Source organism: Hemibagrus wyckioides, linkage group LG07 (genome assembly GCF_019097595.1).
Source record: "Hemibagrus wyckioides isolate EC202008001 linkage group LG07, SWU_Hwy_1.0, whole genome shotgun sequence".
In the NCBI taxonomy this organism is placed as follows: domain Eukaryota; kingdom Metazoa; phylum Chordata; class Actinopteri; order Siluriformes; family Bagridae; genus Hemibagrus; species Hemibagrus wyckioides.
The window spans coordinates 1,304,655-1,323,184 of record NC_080716.1 but is presented as its reverse complement, the minus strand read 5'-3'; the positions used below and the strand labels follow the sequence as shown (position 1 = coordinate 1,323,184).

Sequence of the window (18,530 nt, the reverse complement as noted above, 5' to 3'; positions counted from 1 at the left end):
GTGAAGTTAGGTTGCTGCTATATAATAATAATAATAATAATAATAATAATAATAATAATAATAATAATAAATAAATATAATATAATAATAAATAAATAAATAAATAGTGAAGGTTACTCAGTGTTCAATTCAAACCACAAAATGGCGGCATTCAGTGGTTTCCTGCCAAAATGAACACTAAAATAAACACAAGCAGCTAACCGGAGGTTATTTACGTTTACGATTTTAGATTTAAATACGGATTTCTTAAACACGAATCCACGAATCCTATATATATAAAACTATATCAGCACAATAAAACTCAAGATATCAAGATATAACTAATCTCTGTTTAGCCATGTAGCTCTTGAAAAGGTTTTACCTGAGCATCATTTTAGCGGACGTGACCCATTTTGTAGTTCCTTCACATTTCAAAATATGTTATGAACTTGTAATAAACTATGAACTTGTAGATAGTGCTTAAATACAGCAACAATCAATTAATTTCAGCGGAATCTCAAATAACACAGCTAGCTAACGTCATTTAGCTTCTGTACTGCTAGTTCTGTACGAAGGAGTGATTTTGTGAAGGAAATGCTAGCATTTAAATGGAATATAAATGGATCTTGTTCGATTTTCTTTACTCTATGTTTTCAGTAAGCGTTCTTGTTCCTCAGCTCAGGGTCATGGGGGATACAAAAGAGCCATGTCTCGGGGGAAATACTTTTTTCTCTTCTCTCATTGTTCTCTTGTAATACTGCTGCATTCATCTTTTGTAGCTGAATCCACAGTGATGTATAGTGGGCGCTTGTGTTGAAACTTCCCAGTAACCAGAATGAGGCTTTAGGAAAACCACAAGTCATTCACGCTAGCAAGCGACAAAGTGACACTGTGACATCTAAACTGAGATGGTTTCCATTCTGTGTAAACTACTTATTCTAAAGCAACTGACACTGTATAAAAAAGGAAGAAAAATCCAAAACAGTTGTCTCGAATGATTTCTCCGAGCAGATCTATGGCGCTAGTAGGGGTTCAGCTAGCTGTCCATTGAAAAGAATCAATGCAGATTGTATTTATTTTTTATCCAAAAGTGTAAATAATTTATTAGGCTAGCTAGGTGATTTGTTTACTTTTATAATAATCCTAGTCTACGTGGACACTGTTCATAAATTAGCGCACCAGATTTTGATCACATAGTGATCGGGTTCCAGTAAATTGGAGAATATCATATCTTGGACATATCAAATTGTAGCATGTTGCGTGGAATCGTTAACGTTTGCTCAAGAAGCCACTAGAGGTGTGGCTGAAAGAGTTCTCAGGTCGAGTGGGGAGACTATTTTAACGTGAATACAATTTTGATCCAGAAAAGTAGCCTGGAAACTTTTCAGGACTCTTGCCCATTCAAACTGGCGTCAATGGTCACTCCGTTCCTAAGCCACGCCCCCTGTGGCCCACTGGAATGATGTAACACATCACCAGGTATGCGTATGATGACGACTTTAGTCTGGGAGGCAGGAGTGTTCCCAGGGAACGCGATTTTTGGATATGTCCCGAGTCTGGAAAATGGAGGAAATGACGTTGGGCTTTTCTAGAAAGAGCCCACAGATGCGGCTGAGGAGGGGGGGGTGGCTATGGGGCGGGCTGGCTATTTAAAGGAGCAAATAGAGAGGGGGGGGGGTAAATAAAAAAACACACGAGAGCATAGAGTTTCAGAGTCGAGTCGTGGCATTTGTAGTGTTTATAAAGGCTGAAGCCACAGCTTAGAGGGATTTTTTAATTTTATTTATTTTTATTTTATTTGTTCTGCGTGTGCTCGTTTTCATCACAGGACGCGCACGCGCACACGCGCACACACACACACACACACACAGAGACTGACAGAGGAAGAAGGGAAAATGGGGAAAGACTATTATAAAATCCTTGGCATTTCGAAAGGAGCAGCTGAAGAGGACATTAAGAAGGCGTACAGAAAACAAGCTCTGAAATGGCATCCGGATAAAAACAAGGCTCCCAACGCGGCGGAGAAATTCAAGGAGGTGGCCGAAGCTTATGAAGTCCTGAGCGACCCCAAAAAACGCGAAATATACGACCAATACGGAGAGGAAGGTAAATATGAAGAGGGATAGGCTTGTTTTCCTCTTAAACAGCGCTCATATAAGGGGATAATTTCGCTCCTCGAGCCTTTTGGCACGCGTAATAACCATAGTGGGGCAAAAATATTGTGTTTCCATGACAACATAGCTGTTGCCGTGTGGCTGGTGTGATACATCAAGATACCGGTTATACCGTGAGAAGAAAATCTGAACATCTGGCCTTGGGTACAGAATGTTCTCTTCACGGTACATGTGAAATGTCTCAATATTAAGTAGGACAAGATAAAAACAACTATATGATATGATCAGCAGGGTAAAGGGAAGCAAGAAACAAAAATCAGTAATCCAGCTGATTTACATTTAGCCACACCCACAAAACTCCATAAAAGGCAAAAATGAGAACTAAATGTTTTTCAGCTCAGCCATCGCAGCTCTAATAGACAGACACCAAAAGTGCGTTCACACTACAGACAGACCACCAGATGGAGATAGCTGATGTTAGTTGACAGCGATAGTTAGCTTGCGCGTGGACGATACATCAGATTTCAAATGACCTCTTTCAGTTTATTAAAAAATGATATGAAATGAAGTTTTGAAAGCATACATGGTATATGTCACATGTGTTGTATTCATCAGGCCTGAAAGGAGGAGGAGGAGGAGGAGGAGCGTCCGATGGCCAGGGCAGCACCTTCACCTACACGTTCCACGGCGACCCGCACGCCACCTTCGCCACCTTCTTCGGTGGCACCAACCCCTTCGAGATGTTCTTTGGCCGCAAGGTGACCGCCTTGATCAAGTGTGCTACGATAATTAACAATACACACAGTGGAGATGAGGGCAAAGAGGATATTTACACTTCGAAAGTGTTCCGGTTTTTTAAATCGATCACAGTGTGAGGCTCCAGGACTAAATGTACAAAAGTTGGTTATGTGTATGATTCTGTTCTCAGGTGAATGGCCGAGATGATGAGGACATGGAAGTGGACACCGGTGACCCGTTTGGGTCCTTCACCAGTTTTAATCTGAACGGTTTCCCTCGTGACCGGCAGCCCCGGCGTAAGCAGGACCCGGCGATCTATCACGAACTGCGCGTCTCACTCGAGGAGGTCTTTCACGGCTGCACCAAGCGCATGAAGATCTCACGCCGTCGCCTGAACCCTGACGGCCGCACCACGCGCAACGAGGACAAGATCCTGTCCATCGAGATCAAGCGCGGCTGGAAGGAGGGCACCAAGATCACGTTCCCGCGCGAAGGCGACGAGTCTCCCGGCTGCATCCCCGCCGACATCGTCTTCGTCATCAAGGACAAGCCGCACCCACACTTCAGGAGGGAAGGGTCCAACATCATCTACCCCGTCCGCATCAGTCTGCGCCAGGTGGGCATCCCAGACCCCAAAGCCCCAGCCGTCTCCAGCTGCAGTAAACTGTTCAACACTTAATCCAGCTGTTTTGGCTTTAAGCTACACAAAACAGAGGTTTACAGATGTTCAGGGTTTCACTGATGCACCTTTGAGTAAATGCTGATGATCACGTTAATAGATTATTACAGATGTTCGAAGTTGTATGCACAGACGTAAAGTTCTTTGAAGGTTGATGGTCATATTAACAGATGTTTAGAGTTGTTGATGGTCATGTGACTGGATGTACACAGATGTCATGCTAATGAATGTTCATAGATTTGCTGTCACGTTCATAGATATGTTGAGAGTCATGTTAAGTCCAGATGTTGAGAGACGCTTTAATTCCAGATGTTGGAGGTCATGTTAATAGATGTTTACAGATGTTGAAGGCCATGCTAATAGATGGTTACAGATATTGAGGGCCATGCTAATAGATGGTTACAGATGTTGAGGGCCATGTTAATAGATGTTGAGGGCCATGCTAATAGTGGTTACAGATGTTGAGGGCCATGTTAATAGATGTTGAGGGCCATGCTAATAGTGGTTACAGATGTTGAGGGCCATGCTAATAGATGGTTACAGATATTGAGGGCCATGCTAATAGATGGTTACAGATGTTGAGGGCCATGTTAATAGATGTTGAGGGCCATGCTAATAGTGGTTACAGATGTTGAGGGCCATGTTAATAGATGGTTACAGATGTTGAGGGCCATGCTAATAGATGGTTACAGATGTTGAGGGTCATGTTAATAGATGGTTACAGATGTTGAGGGAGATGATAATAGATGGTTACAGATGTTGAGGGAGATGATAGATGTTTACAGTTGTTGAGTATAAGGTTAAGGGATGTTTACAGATGTTGAGTAGCAGGCTAAGAGTTGTTTATAGACATTGAGGGTCATGTTAATAGATGCTTACAGATGTTGAGTTTCATGTTAAGAGATGTTCACAGATGTTGAGGGTCATGTTAATAGACGTTCACAGGTGTTGGGTATAAGGTTAAAAGATGTTTACAGATGTTCAGTAGCAGGTTATGAGACGTTTACAGATGTTGAGGGTCAGGTTAAGAGATGTTTACAGATGTTGAGTAGCAGGTTAAAAGATGTTTACAGATGTTGAAGATGTGAATCAAGTTTTAAAAAAGACTAGAGCTTTTGATGGTCTCAGTAATAGATGTTTACAGATGTTCAGGATCCTGTTAAGGCATATTTGTTTATGGATGTGGGTCATGGTGCTAGATTTTTTTTTACAGATGTTTGGGCCCGTAGTCCAGATGTTGACGCTCATGTCAGCAGATGTCGAGGCTCATGCTACCATATGTGTACAGATGTTTGTAGTTTGTTGGTTTATAGGTGTCCAGGGTCATATTTCTGCTTTTAAACGTTGAGGGTCGTATTAACAGGTGTTTACAGATGTTGAAGGTTATGATAATTGATTTTTTTTTTTTTTTTACAGCTGTTTCCAAATCAGTTCAGATGTCAAAGATTGTGTTCTCCGATGTTTACGTAGGTGTACAGATGTGAAGTGATATTTTTAGGGACTGTTAAAAGTTGTTGAGACGGAAGGATTGGAAGGAAGGATCGGGAGAGTCGTGTAAACAGATGTTTACAGGTCTTGTTCAAAACTATACAGTGGCGTAATGTAACCAAGTTAGCGAAAAGTCAGCAATGGGGGGGGGTGTGGTGTGACCAAACACAGAGCGTAGTTACCCTCCCCCACCCTGTTTATTCCACAACATCATCGCGTACTTTTTATCCGTTTATAGTTACGTTCAGAAAAAGAAATTGTACATAAAAACGAATCCGCACCTCACTCACCAATTGCGACAATCTGTGCTTATAAATAGATGAAGAGTTTATTCTAGATATATAGATTATTCCAGCACGCCGTTCCCCTCGGCACATTTTCATCAGCGCTAGCCTATTCTAGTGGCCTTGCCTTGTGCAGTCGTGGTGTTATTATAGCAGAAGGCATCGCATCTACTTTCAGGCTGTTATGTAATGTGAAGTATGAGCGGCGGCGAGAGTTGATCTCAGCTGTTAAGTGCCAAAAGACGAGCGCTCGCCCACCTAAAGTGCTCTCCACTCACTAGCAGCTCCTTCTACGGCACAAGCAGCGTGATGTCAAAGCCGGGGCGGATTTTTTTTCCCCCCATGTGTACCGCTAACGTTCGTCGAGAGATGAGAAATGGATCAGCATTTATTCTAACTAATGTTTATATCACATATCCATTACCTGTTGTGATACTTATCAATGAAAACGTTCCTCGAATCCGCACTCACACAAGCGCCCCCTTGTGGGCGTGGCCTGTGAGAGATGCACATAGCTATACAGCAGGATGAGATGTATAGGATTTCATCTGGATTTCGTCTCATAATTTCAGTAGAGTTGAGGAAAAAATCTTCTAAAATCGCATGAATTTGTTTCAGTTTTTTTAGGGAAGGAGTCTCCAGTGTCGGCGTAACTGTTACTACGTTTTGATTATTTTCCTTCCATCTTTCTTTCTGATTGCAGTCGTTGTGCGGTTGCTCGGTTACGGTGTCCACGATAGATGGGAAAACGTGCAATATGAAGATCACGGAGGTCATCAAACCGGGGATGAGGAAGACCATAGCGGGACAGGGGCTGCCCTTCCCCAAGAACGCTGAGCAAAGAGGAGATCTGATCGTGGAGTTTGACGTGAACTTTCCGGAGAGTCTGCCGTCCAACGCCAAGGACGTGCTGAAACGCCACTTACCCGCCTCGTGAAGTGACCGCAGCAGGACTGCGGCGGCGTTAGATCTCTCCCAGCGCTCGGACAGATCGCCGATACGTCCCATAAACAATGTGCAATTTCTCTTTTTTATCTAGTTTAGCCAGTGTTTGTTCTTTTTCTTTTTTAAAAAAAACTTTTAAAAAACAAAAACAAAAATATGTTGCATGCCCAGATAAGGTCCTAAACGTGCAAGTGCAATCTTTGTGTCTGAAAGTAAACGTCAGATTTGACTCCTTTATTTGAAGCCTGCATTGTTTTTATTCAGAATGGGTGATGTTGAAGGAATTTATTATTATTATTATTATTATTATTATTATTATAGGAATTTAATATTAAGATAATATTCAGCACAATATTATAATATTTCAATGCAGTTCAGAACCTGATTTCACATTTTTAATGGCTGCTTTTGATTGATTTATTTATTTTTTACATACAGAAACTGCTGTATTTTTAGATAAACAAAAAAAATTCTTTTTTTTCCCCCTTTTCTTTTACAAGCTGCGTTCAGCTTCCTGTCTTCGTAGCTAATGTTCTTAAACATTAATGTGCCGTGAGAAGTGCAATATCTACACATACGCTTCAGTTATGTAGCGGAAAAGTGAAATTGAAATTTTTATTTATTAAAGAAAATGAACAAAAAAATAAATAAATCTACAGCGATTTGTTTTAAGGCATCCAGGAAGATTTGATCGATTTCTTACACTGTGTTATAATATATTTCTGTTATATATATATATATATATATATATATATATATATATATATATATATATATATATATATATATATATATATATATATATATATTCTTTAAGAAGAATTAAAGAAGAAGAATTCTTTAAACGAATGTTTTAGTTCAATTAAAAGAAAATTAAAATAGTTCTTAGAATTATAAAGTCTTTAAATGTAGCTTTTAAATCATATCTACTTGAATAAAATTTTCATTTAAAAAAGAATTCATACATTCTTTGTTGAAAAAAAAGTTTTGAGGACTAATATAGTTTTTTTTTTTTAATAATTGGATTATATCCATAAAATAAATAAAACCTGTTTTTTTTTCTTTAAAAAATTAATATTAATTTTTATATTTATTTAATTTCATTATTAAATTATTTATATATATATATATTTAACAGTTAAAAGGGATTCCTGACTTGAATTAATTTGTACGTGTTCATTTTAGTTTTAGTAATTTTTGTTTTAAATTTTAGTTTCTTGACAAGAATAAATGCTTTTATTTTATTTTTTTTTTTAGATTTTTTATTTTTCAGTCAAGTAAAAGTAAATGCTTTGTAATATAACTATAAATATATTTAAATATAGAGATGTTGATTAAACAGGTCACGTGTCCACTAGGGGACGCCACGTGTTTATGTGCAGGGTGGAACAGGTGGAACTATTTTATTTTATTTTATTTTTTATTTATCTGTTGAATGGAATTAGGGGATTGCACTCTCAGTTCATCTTAGCCAGAGCATGATGGAGGGATGATACTGTGATATCACAGAGTCCAACAATATAACTGTATACTGATATCGCGATATCTTCATGATATATCATGACGATAAACATCGTGTTAGAGTTTGTTTCTGTAACCTAGAGTTAACACTATAGCTTCTTTGTAATATCCTCATTAATATCGTGTATCGTGATATATTGCTACTGCTAATAAGACGTGTAACACACTCGCATCCTTTATTTATTCCTGTACTTTTAAATGAAGTTTTCTGCTCTAGACACAATACCGCGCGAGCTAACCTACTGACCGTGCCTTTATTTATTATACCTTACATTAATGTCTTCTGTCAACGAATCTATCTATCTATCTATCTATCTATCTATCTATCTATCTATCTATCTATCTATCTATCTATCTATCTATCTATCTATCTATCATTTGTTAGCAGCAATAATGATTAGAACGTCATTTCCCCCTTCTCGTGAATTTCCGTTTTTAACGTATTGTTGTTTGTTTGTTTGTTTGTAAATGCAACACATTTCTGTTTTGTATGAAATGTTAATTCGTTCGTTCGAGTCTTTGTCTCAGGAGCATTCATGACCATACTGCATGCCGTTCACCTGACTCAGGTAAATGAGTTTCTGTGTGACGTAGCGCGCCTTTCTGCGGCTGTGCGCATGCGCACTCGGCGCTGCTGAAGCCTCGGCGTTGTTCGCGCACCGACGGTCAGAGTTTATGTAAAAACGAGGAAAGGCGCTTTCTGTTTATTTGACATTTTTTGAGTCCGCAAGGTTTTTGTGTGTTCGCGAGGAAACGTTTTTGCTGTCGTTTTTAAAGAAGAAGAAAAAAAATAATCACTCCACCCATAACAGGTTGTTTACTCTAATGCTGTAGTTTAGGCTCGCGCTTTCCGTACCTGCCGCGCGGATTTATTTACCCCTCCCTCCCCTCCACCAGCCCTGATTCCCCGGTGAGGAGCACGAGATGCCGTTGGGCCTGCGGAAGAAAAAGAAGTCGCGGGAGAGCTCGAGCCTGGTGGAGAATGAGGAGATCGGTGGTAGTGGTGGTGGTGGTGGAGCAGGAGGAAGCGTCGGAGGGCACGCGGGAAAGAGCGCGGCGATGAACGGAGGAGGGAGCGGAGGGCTCGCGCCACCACCGGCGAACCTGCGCCCCAAACTCGTGTTCCACACGCAGCTCGCGCACGGCAGCCCCACCGGCCGCATCGAGGGCTTCGGCAACGTCAAAGAGCTGTACGCCAAAATCGCCGAAGCTTTCAATCTCAACAACACCGAGGTAACAACAACAATAAATAAACAAACACAAGCACAAATAATTTTCATTTTTTTAAACATCACGAGCTCAGGTGTGAACAGCAGAACCTTGATGGTTTTTTACCCAGGAAGTACACAGTTTATTCCCGTGACCTTTTACTCTTTCACTACGAGTGCACCAGCAAGTGTTACTTTTACCCCGAGAGCTTGAAAAGGTAGATTAGCTTTAGTTCTCTTTTTTCTTTTTCTTTTTCTTTTAAAGCAACACTATATCCACATTCCAGGTGCGACAGGTGCAGGCTCACGGTTAGAGACACGACTGTGTGCACAAGAAGCTGAAACCATCTGTCCCATCTTTCACCAGGATAAAGTGCACCATTAAACCACAGAAAGTTGAACACTTGCTAGATAAAGCATTATTTTAAGGAGGTGTGTGTACTTCTGGGTCCAAACTATTTGTTTGTCTGTGGTTTGTTGAGGATTTTCACAACAAGCAAACGGTGTGTGTGTATAACACACATCTGGCTCTGAAGGTTAAAAATACAGCGTTGAAACGTTTAAAACTCGGATATTAAGAATGTCATTTATAATGATATATATATGTTAGTCTATAATGGACTTCACCTGAGAAAACAGGAACGGGTAAAATGATAGATAGACTACATAAATACATGTGTATATATTAATTGTGATCCATTTAATGATGGTAGAATTGAGGTTTAGTACATGCTAAAGTTTGTAAAAAGGCGATTAATCATTCCGGATAAATCCTTGAAACCAGTCGAGCAGGTCAGTGGTGGTGAGGTGCCAAAACTTTACTGGAGGGCAAACAGCTAAACAGTGTGACGTGTGGATTTGTTAGTCATTTATTCGAACCAGTGAAGCATCAAAAATGACACGGATATACACACACACACACACACACACACACACATATATATGTGTGTGTATATATATATGTATATATATATATATATATGCACACACAGAGCTAATGAAGTTGATGTTAAAACCCTTCACCCGCAGCTAAAGGTCACCGTTTTAGCCTAGCTTGCTAACAACGTCTGTGTGTAAACTAGTAACCCAAGCTTGTTGCTAGTTAGCGAACTAACATTCAGCTAGCTATACAACAACCTGCTGTGACAGACGCAGAACTAGCAGTCAAAACAAAAACTTCATTATACAACAAAACCATATTAACGAAAACAAAATCATGCTAGTAGTGCACTCGCTCCTAACTAATTAAACTCATGTTAGCATGTATGCTATGTCACTACTCGATCCGTACCGGAAACACGATTTGTTCTGCGCATGCGCGAAATCGCTGCCCCATTATAACATTATATTACGTTACCCGAGTTTCCGCACATGCGCAGTGCAGAGCGTGTTTTCGGTACAGATCGAGTATTGACCATACTTTATAACACTCTAGGCTAGCTGTTCTGTGAAGTTAACAACTAGCCAAGCATGCTAGGAACCTAGCAGCCATCATGCTAACGGTTCTATTCGCGTACATTTGGTTTCATCTGCTGTTAAAAATAAGGCTAAAATCTAGACTAGCATTAGGCTAGTTATTGTGTTAAGCCAAGGTTGATAGCAAGCTTAGTTAATTATTTCGGTTCATTAGACTGATTTGTTCGTGGCCTTTTAGCTCTCTTTTCGGAGTAATATGAATGAAAACTTGACAAGCGGGTGAAAATATGCCAGGATTTGTGTTGTTGAAGTTGAAGTCTTCTTCACAGAAGGATAATTTAAAAGGGAGAGGCTTTGCTAAATGCCCAGCGCTGGCGGTATCACTGCCTCGGGGCTTTGACAGGAAGTCCCTCGCGTCCTGTTCGGTGGGACCGGCTGGGAAAGAAAAAGTCAATAAAACTCACAGCCGTCCAGCGGACGTGTCTAAACTCATGTCTGAATATTCAATATCATATAACAGCGCAGGTGTTTTGTTAAGCTGGCTTTGTGTAACAGTAGCGATGCGTAGCAAGATGGCCGTGTTTGAGGACAAAATGTCACAGCATATGATGAAATAATATTAATATTTTAATCATTTGAGTCATGTAAATCTGCCATACGATGATTAAGGAATAAAACACTGGGCAGAGTCACTGTTACCACCATTGTTTTCACCTTAAAAGCCTGTGTTTTGTTCCTCTTATGTAAGTCATTCTTCTGCCCGCTAATAGTTGCGGACCGATACTGGAGACAAATCTTAGCAGAAAAACGCTACAGTTAGCAACAGCAGGATCGATGTCGGATTTCAGATACCATGAGCCGAGTGTAATATCAGTTATTCAGTAAAAGTTTCAGATACTGAGCTAAACATTTCAGTTATTAGCAAGTCGCTTAACACAGGGATTTACTTGTAGCACGTTTTATCCGACACTTAATATGACTAGCGATGGAGAGCTGAACAGGGTGTGGGCTCACTGGACTTTCTCACGCTGAAACCGTATGTCGTAGCGTGATTCGACTTTATCGCACCGGGGCAAAGTCCGTTTGTTAGGAGCGTCGCTGACACAAAAAGACACGTGTCCCAGCTCTCTCTCTCGCTCTCTGTGCTCATTTGTTTAGAGTTTGAATGCTGGACTCGTTGAGTGCGTCAGCCGTCTTGTGTACTTAAAGCTTCGTGAGCAGGTGGAAAAAATGCGAGGATCAGAATTCACCCTGAGCTGGTCAGTGTGTGATGTAGTGCTTTTGGACAACCTCTGAGGCTAAAGGTCAGTGTAGACCTCCAGCTCTGCTCTTGTGCACACGGTGAAGGATATCACCCCGCCCTGCCCTCGGACAGAAACAAGATATCCCGTCCACCCTCATTCCCTCCCTCCCTGTCTCTCTCTCCGCCCGTGAACATATTTTACACCTGTAAAACTCTTTTGTTTCTCAGCTGAGTGGAATGTATTCCAAAACAAACTCGGCCAAGTCGAGCACGAGGTTTTGGTGTGGCTCGTAGCTCTGGCTTCATTGTATCAATGAGTAAAGACACGACGCCTTCCTTTACAGCGCTACATCTTCTCATGCATATGATAAAAGAGGAAGGAATTCCGTTCGTTTTTTTAAATTATTTGTGGGTTAAATAAACATCAAGACGACATTTATGAATGATGGTATCGTATTAGAGGAAGACTTGCTGCAGTCAGAATTGCTGTTATGAAGAGAATATGAATCCTTTCCGACCAATCAGGATCGAGAATTCGACAGAGCCGCTCTATAAGGCATACACTATGTTGCCAAAAGTTTTGGGACACCCCTCCACATAATTGAATTCAGGGGTTTGTTTTTGACCTCTTAGTTCCAGTGAAAGGAACTCTTAATGCTTCAGCTTCATACCAAGACATTTTGGACAATTTCATGCTTTGTGGGAACAGTTTGGGGATGACCCCCTCCTGTTCCAACATGACTGCACACCAGTGACCAAAGCAAGGTCCATAAAGACATGGATGAGAGAGTTTGGTGTGGAGGAACTTCACAGAGTCCTGACCTGAACCCCATAGAACACCTTTGGAATGCATTAGAGCGGAGATTGTGAGCCAGACCTTCTCGTCCAGCATCAGTTCCTGACCTCACAAATGTCCTTCTAGAGGAATGGTCAAAAATTCCCATAAACACACTCCTAAACCTTGCGGAAAGCCTTCCCAGAAGAGTTGAAGCTGTTATAACTGCAATGGGCAGGACAACTCCTTATTACATTCATGTGCATGTAAAGGCAGACGTCCCAAAACTTTTGTCAATACAGTATGTCACATCACATGCATTCAAGCAAAACACTAAAAATAATGTCAAGTTTATTCCTAAGCAAGTTTTTCTGAAATATAAACATGAACTAGCCCAAATGTCTTCATAGCGCTAAACCTCGTCTATAATTAATTGCGTTCGCTCCCAGCATGGTGACGGCTCAGGCTGAGAATTTCTGCTGATGCACATTCCTCTCGGCTGAAACTCCGCTCCCGCAGTCAGGTTATATTAAACCGCTCGGTGGAACTTATTAAAATCTCATTTAACCTTTCCTGATCCAAGCCTCGAGGCAGAATCAGCATTTTTTTTTAAACACAGGTTAATGTTTTAAAAGCTCTAGAAACCCAAGCGTGACCCTGACCAAGATAAACTAGAGGGTTAGCTCGAATACATGAATGAATAAGCGAGCGGAAAAAAAACCACACATGGTTTAGTTTTTAGTATGTTATCAGCTGGGAGGTCGGGAGCTGCATGCTGGCACTGCCAAGGGCAAAAACTCAGCTAGATGCTGGATTTTAGTAGATGTGCGGTGATTATAGAGGGAAAGTCTGACGTATACTACCAGTCAAAAGTTTGGACACACCTTCTAATTCAATGTTTTTTTGTTTAGGGATTTATTTTCTACATTCTAGAACAATACTGGAGATTTCAAAACTATGAAATAACACACATGGACTTAAGTAATCCATATGTAACGACAAACAAAAAACAGTCAGTTGTTATGTTAAGACACGAAGGTCAGGTGTTCTGGAATAGTTCTTGCAAGAACAGTATTGTCAAGTGCATTTGCAAAACCCATCAAGCACCATGATGAAACTGGCTCACATGAAGCCCATCCCAGTAAAGCAAGACCAAAACTGACCTCTGCTGCAGAGAAGTTCATTTAGAGTGACCAGCCTCAGAAATCACCAATTAACAGCACCTCAGATTAGAGCCGTTATGAAGGCTTTACAGAGCATCAGTAGCAGACATATCTCAGTATCAACTGTTCAAAGGACATTATTGTGGATTTCGGCCGCCTTCAGCAGTGTTTTACAATGTAGAAAGAAATAAACATCAGGAAAGACCATGGAATTAGATGGTGTGTCCAAACTTTTGACTGGTAGTGTATTACGAGAGAGAACTCATTTTTATCAGAAGTCTACTCTAGGGGGATTTTCTCCATAGTCCAGCAGGCCGGTATATTAGTTCTATGCATTGATACGATCCTTTCTGAAAACTGCCATCATCAGATTTCATCCAAATCTGTGACGTTATACGGATTCAATCCATTAAAAAAAAGACAAACAAGAAGAAAAAAAAACCTCAACGTCCATTGACAGGAAGTGTATTGAAAAAGTGGTGACCCTTGTGAGAAGGTGTGTGTGTGATTAGCTAGTTATAGATTGTGGGGGGGGGGCATTTATCAGAAGATTTGGCGTTCATGAGAATGTGTGTGTGAGATTTGCTAGTTGTAGGTGTGTGTGTAAGTATAAACTGGAGCTTTTTCTACTACTGGAGGTGCGTCAGAATGGAGGAAGAGGAACATCCTGTGCTCTTGAGACGTGTTTGTGACAGGCAGAGTGATGTCAGTGGTCTCCTTGGCAACGGCTCCGTGGGCGCCTCTGAATTCACCATAGATAAGTGTGTGTGTGTGTGTTTTTACCGAGTCCTTCCATTCTAAAATCCTCTCCATGCTCACATTTAATCCAGGCCTCTTTATACGCTCTGGTAACCATGGGCAACGTGCCTGTGAATGATTGTGTGTGTGTCAGCTGATGTGTGTCCACAGGGCCTGCAGTACACACAGGGCAGAAAACTGGCCAGGGTTGTTTTTGTTTGTTTTTTTTCTTCTTCCTCTGCTGCTCTGATTAACTCGTACAGTCCATGTCGTTGAGGTTTTCTTTTGAATATGCTGAATATGAGAATGTTGAGTGTCCTGCTGGAACTGAGCCTGCTTTGGTCATGCTGTGTTTGTATAAATAGCCTGCGATCATCAGGACAGCATTGTAAGATCACTGAACGTCCTTCAAAGGTGGCAGGTTGCCAGATCCGCGCTTGTTAATCCCGTGTAGAATTCTGTGACCATCCATGTGGACAAACGTGTCGCGATGTCATCCTCGTTAGGGCTCGTTAATGCAGAACATGAATGCAGAATATGTGTGCGTAATTGGTCATTTGTTGGAAGGAGTCTCCAGAGTCAGTGAGGTTTCCTAGTAACGTATTACATTATAGCTGGAACGTTAAATTAACACACTCACTCGTCAGGGTTAAAGCTGACGCGCTGGTGCACTGCATTATGGGTGAAGTACACTGTATGAGGTCTGGAGTTGTTGTTGGAGGCTCTCTTAGGGAAATGAAACACTTTGCATACACACAGGACGCGCACGACTCTGCTGATACTCGTCCACCATTAAACTTAAAAACATTAAAAATTAAACAAATGATTTGGTCTGGCTGTTCCCTCGCTTCAGTGCTGCGCAGCTCGCATTGTAACATTGGCTTCTGAAAAATTCATAACCATAACTGCCTTTCATAATTATTGCATGCTATAAGGAGCTGGAGTTACGCGTGGCCTGTAAATATTTAGTGTAGCTCTTGACTGTTTAATGTTGACTTTTCTTGGTCACAGATCCTGTTTTGCACCCTGAACACACACAAAATCGACATGGAGAAGCTGCTCGGGGGTCAGATAGGCCTGGAGGACTTCATCTTCGCTCACGTGAAAGGCATCAAAAAGGAGGTGGAGGTGTACAAGGCCGAGGACGCGCTGGGGCTCACCATCACGGACAACGGCGCCGGGTACGCCTTCATCAAGGTACGAACCGGGTACTAGAACGTTCCGGCACAAACACTGGGTTTTATTTTCCTCTAGCATTACGGTGCGGCAAAGAGCCGATAAGGAAGGTGGGGAAAAACTTCTCGACTTTATGCAAATGAGAAGCAAATATCGGAGAACAGCAGCCAATTGGATTGCTCTACGTGTAGCATGAAACAGAGTCGGATGCTAATAATTCGACTAGCAGGGCTAAATCTCGCGTGTATTACATAAAGATGGTGTGTTTTTTTTTAATGCATTCTCTATTCAATAACGAAGCATTGATGAAGGGAAGTTTCCGCCTCATTTGGACTGATTAGAGAGTTTCTTGTATAATGAGCGGTCAGACGGAGCACAGGGACGTTAAGTATATACATGAGCTCATTCTCAATAGTACAGATCATGTAGAAAAGTTTTTTATATTCGCTAGTATGACACGACATGAATTCTGTTGATGTTTTTCGCGTGAAGGGAACACGGGACACGGCTTCCTGAGGTGTTGGGAGAGGAAAACACTGCCATCTTGTGTCTCAGAGGCAGAGAGCTGGCTTAGAATTCAGACTCAATGTGGCTCTGACTTCATGGAAACTTTTCTAATTTCTACGCAGATCCAAGGGATATGTTTCTTAAACTTCTCAGCTCTCAAGCAGAATCCTCTCTGAACCAAGCACAAAATGTCGTTTGTGGTTCTTCCTGCGTTCACGACTGGTGTTGATTTGAATGGCTTCATTTTTACTTTATGCAAAACCAAACATTTTCCTCGCTCTCGCTCTGTAGCGTATAAAGGAAGGCAGCGTGGCAGACGGCGTGAAGGTGATCTGCGTGGGTGACCACATCGAGTGCATCAACGGGAAGAACATCGTGGGGACGCGGCATTATGAGGTGGCTCGCATGCTCAAGGATCTGCCCAAAAATCAGACCTTTAAGCTCAAGCTGGTGGAACCCATGAAGGCTTTCGGTGAGGTTTGTTTTTAGAATGGTACAACAAAACCATTTCCCTACAGAAAAAGCTTCAGGTTCTATCAACCAGTTGTGATTAAACACTCGCATCTGAACAGCAGATCTTTTCTTTGGTATGAAATTGACACGGTGATGATTCTATTACAGAGATGCTGGAGCCGAGATCGAAAGGATCCAAGCCGCAGGGGGAGAACCGGATCGGGACGGGACGGGAGACTCTGAGACTGCGCTCCAAAGGACCGGCCACCGTGGAGGAAATGGTGATTGACTCGGTTTTAATGAGTTTATTTTGTGCGTGAATGTGTATTAAATGCTGAACTCCTTTTTGTGTAGCCAACCGAGTTTGAAGAGAAGGCGGTGAAAAAAGTGGACGACCTTCTGGAGAGCTACATGGGCATCCGGGACACGGAATTAGGTGAATGTTGTGGGGGTTTTTTTCTGTTCAGACATCTTGGTTTCTTTGTAGTATTGAAATGAAAAATGACTCCTGGACTTCATATTTGTCTTGTTTCTGTATCATCATTAAAAGATCTCAGACACTTCATTATACACTATATTGCCAAAAGTTTTGGTACACACTTCCAAATCATTGAATTCAGGGGTTGGGCTCGGCCCCTTAGTTCCAGTGAAAAGAATGTTTCAGCTTCATACCAAGACATTCTGGACAATTGCATGCTTTGTGGATGACCCCTTCCTGTTCCAACATGACTGCACACCAGTGACCAAAGCAAGGTCCATAAAGACAGGGATGAGTGAGTTTGGGGGTCGAGCCCAACCCCGGAATTCAATGATTCGGAGGGGTGTCCCAAAACCTTCGGTAATATAGTGTACGTGAAACTCTGAAACGTTTGTTAAAACGTCGTCTTTGGGTCCTCTACAGCGGCCACGATGGTGGAAGTCGGACGGGACAAGGCGAACCCGGACGAGTTCGCCGAGGCTCTGGACCAGGCTCTGGGAGACTTCGCCTTCCCCGACGAGTTCGTGTTCGACGTCTGGGGAGCCATCGGAGACGCCAAGCAGGGACGCTTTTAACTCCCGCGTGGCTCCGGATAATGTTTAGATAAGACAGCATGTGGTAGATAGAAGGAAGTGCTGTTTGATATCACTGTGATCTTAAGGCGGGGGAAAACACACACTACAGGCTCAAAGTGTACTTATTCACCTGGACAGGATTAATGATCACTTTCTGTATCAGGTACATTTTTAAAAACCCTCGTCTTTTATTTGATTCAACATTCGGTTATATTTTGTCGTTAGAACCAAGCACACTCTTCTGTAGGGCAGGCATTTGGAACACAGCCACATGCATCTCTCAGCACTCCTATATAATAAATAAATTGATGCTAATTCGCTGAGTAAGATCACTGACGCGACAACCTCAATTACATCAAGGGTCACCTAAAACAGGAAATGTGCACGATTTCAGAATTCTGTATGTGACCATAGAGTTTCAGGGTCAAGTTGAATTTAATATCCGTAATATTTTTCCTCTCTCTCTCTTTTTTTTTCTTTAAACACATTCCTTTCCCAGCAGCAGTCTGATGTTCACTCATGTTGTCCGATTTAACCAACACTTGATGCTTTGACACGTCACACAGTGCCATATAGTCACATGTGATTTGCCATAAATGAATGATTTTTTCTTCTTCTTGTAAGCGTGTCCTTACTCTCCACGAGGCTGCTGAAGTTGGCGGCGGTTACGAATTCGGAGATAAAACGCCGTTTAATTCTCGGTGTGAAAACATGGCATGACGGTATTTAACATCGGCGTCTGTGCGTTTTTAAATTGTTTGTATGTGAAAAGATTTGCAGTTTTTCTGGCCCTGATGAGGGAGGACACCAATCCATCCTGATTTTGTTTTATAAAAGATATTTATGGTTTAGCTTGGAAAGATGTTATAGTAACTTTAGACAAGGGTGATTTTTGTTTTTTTTTTGTACAGAATACGAACATTTAGCAATCGTCATTTTATAGCCAGATAGATTTATAATCTTTTAATTTATTTGTTCAATAAAATCATTTTAAAAACCTTGATGGTCTTGACGCTCATTTCTGCTGCTGTGTTCATAATAAATAAAAAT

At 41.4% G+C, this 18,530-nt stretch overlaps 2 protein-coding genes across 2 annotated transcripts; both read left to right on the top strand.

Annotated features, from left to right (window-relative positions):
- The first annotated feature begins 1,652 nt into the window (after positions 1 to 1,652).
- On the top strand, positions 1,653 to 6,464 carry dnajb4 (DnaJ heat shock protein family (Hsp40) member B4). The gene is made up of 4 exons (XM_058395920.1): positions 1,653 to 2,085; positions 2,709 to 2,851; positions 3,022 to 3,447; positions 5,986 to 6,464. The coding sequence occupies exons 1-4, from the start codon at positions 1,875 to 1,877 to the stop codon at positions 6,217 to 6,219; spliced, it is 1,014 nt and encodes a 337-aa protein (XP_058251903.1). The 5' UTR covers positions 1,653 to 1,874; the 3' UTR covers positions 6,220 to 6,464.
- A 1,894-nt stretch (positions 6,465 to 8,358) lies between these two features.
- On the top strand, positions 8,359 to 18,481 carry gipc2 (GIPC PDZ domain containing family, member 2). Its single transcript, XM_058394746.1, has 6 exons — positions 8,359 to 8,981; positions 15,303 to 15,488; positions 16,266 to 16,446; positions 16,596 to 16,708; positions 16,782 to 16,863; positions 17,329 to 18,481. Exons 1-6 carry the CDS (start codon positions 8,673 to 8,675, stop codon positions 17,478 to 17,480), a joined length of 1,023 nt encoding a protein of 340 aa, XP_058250729.1. The 5' UTR covers positions 8,359 to 8,672; the 3' UTR covers positions 17,481 to 18,481.
- Positions 18,482 to 18,530: the final 49 nt, after the last annotated feature.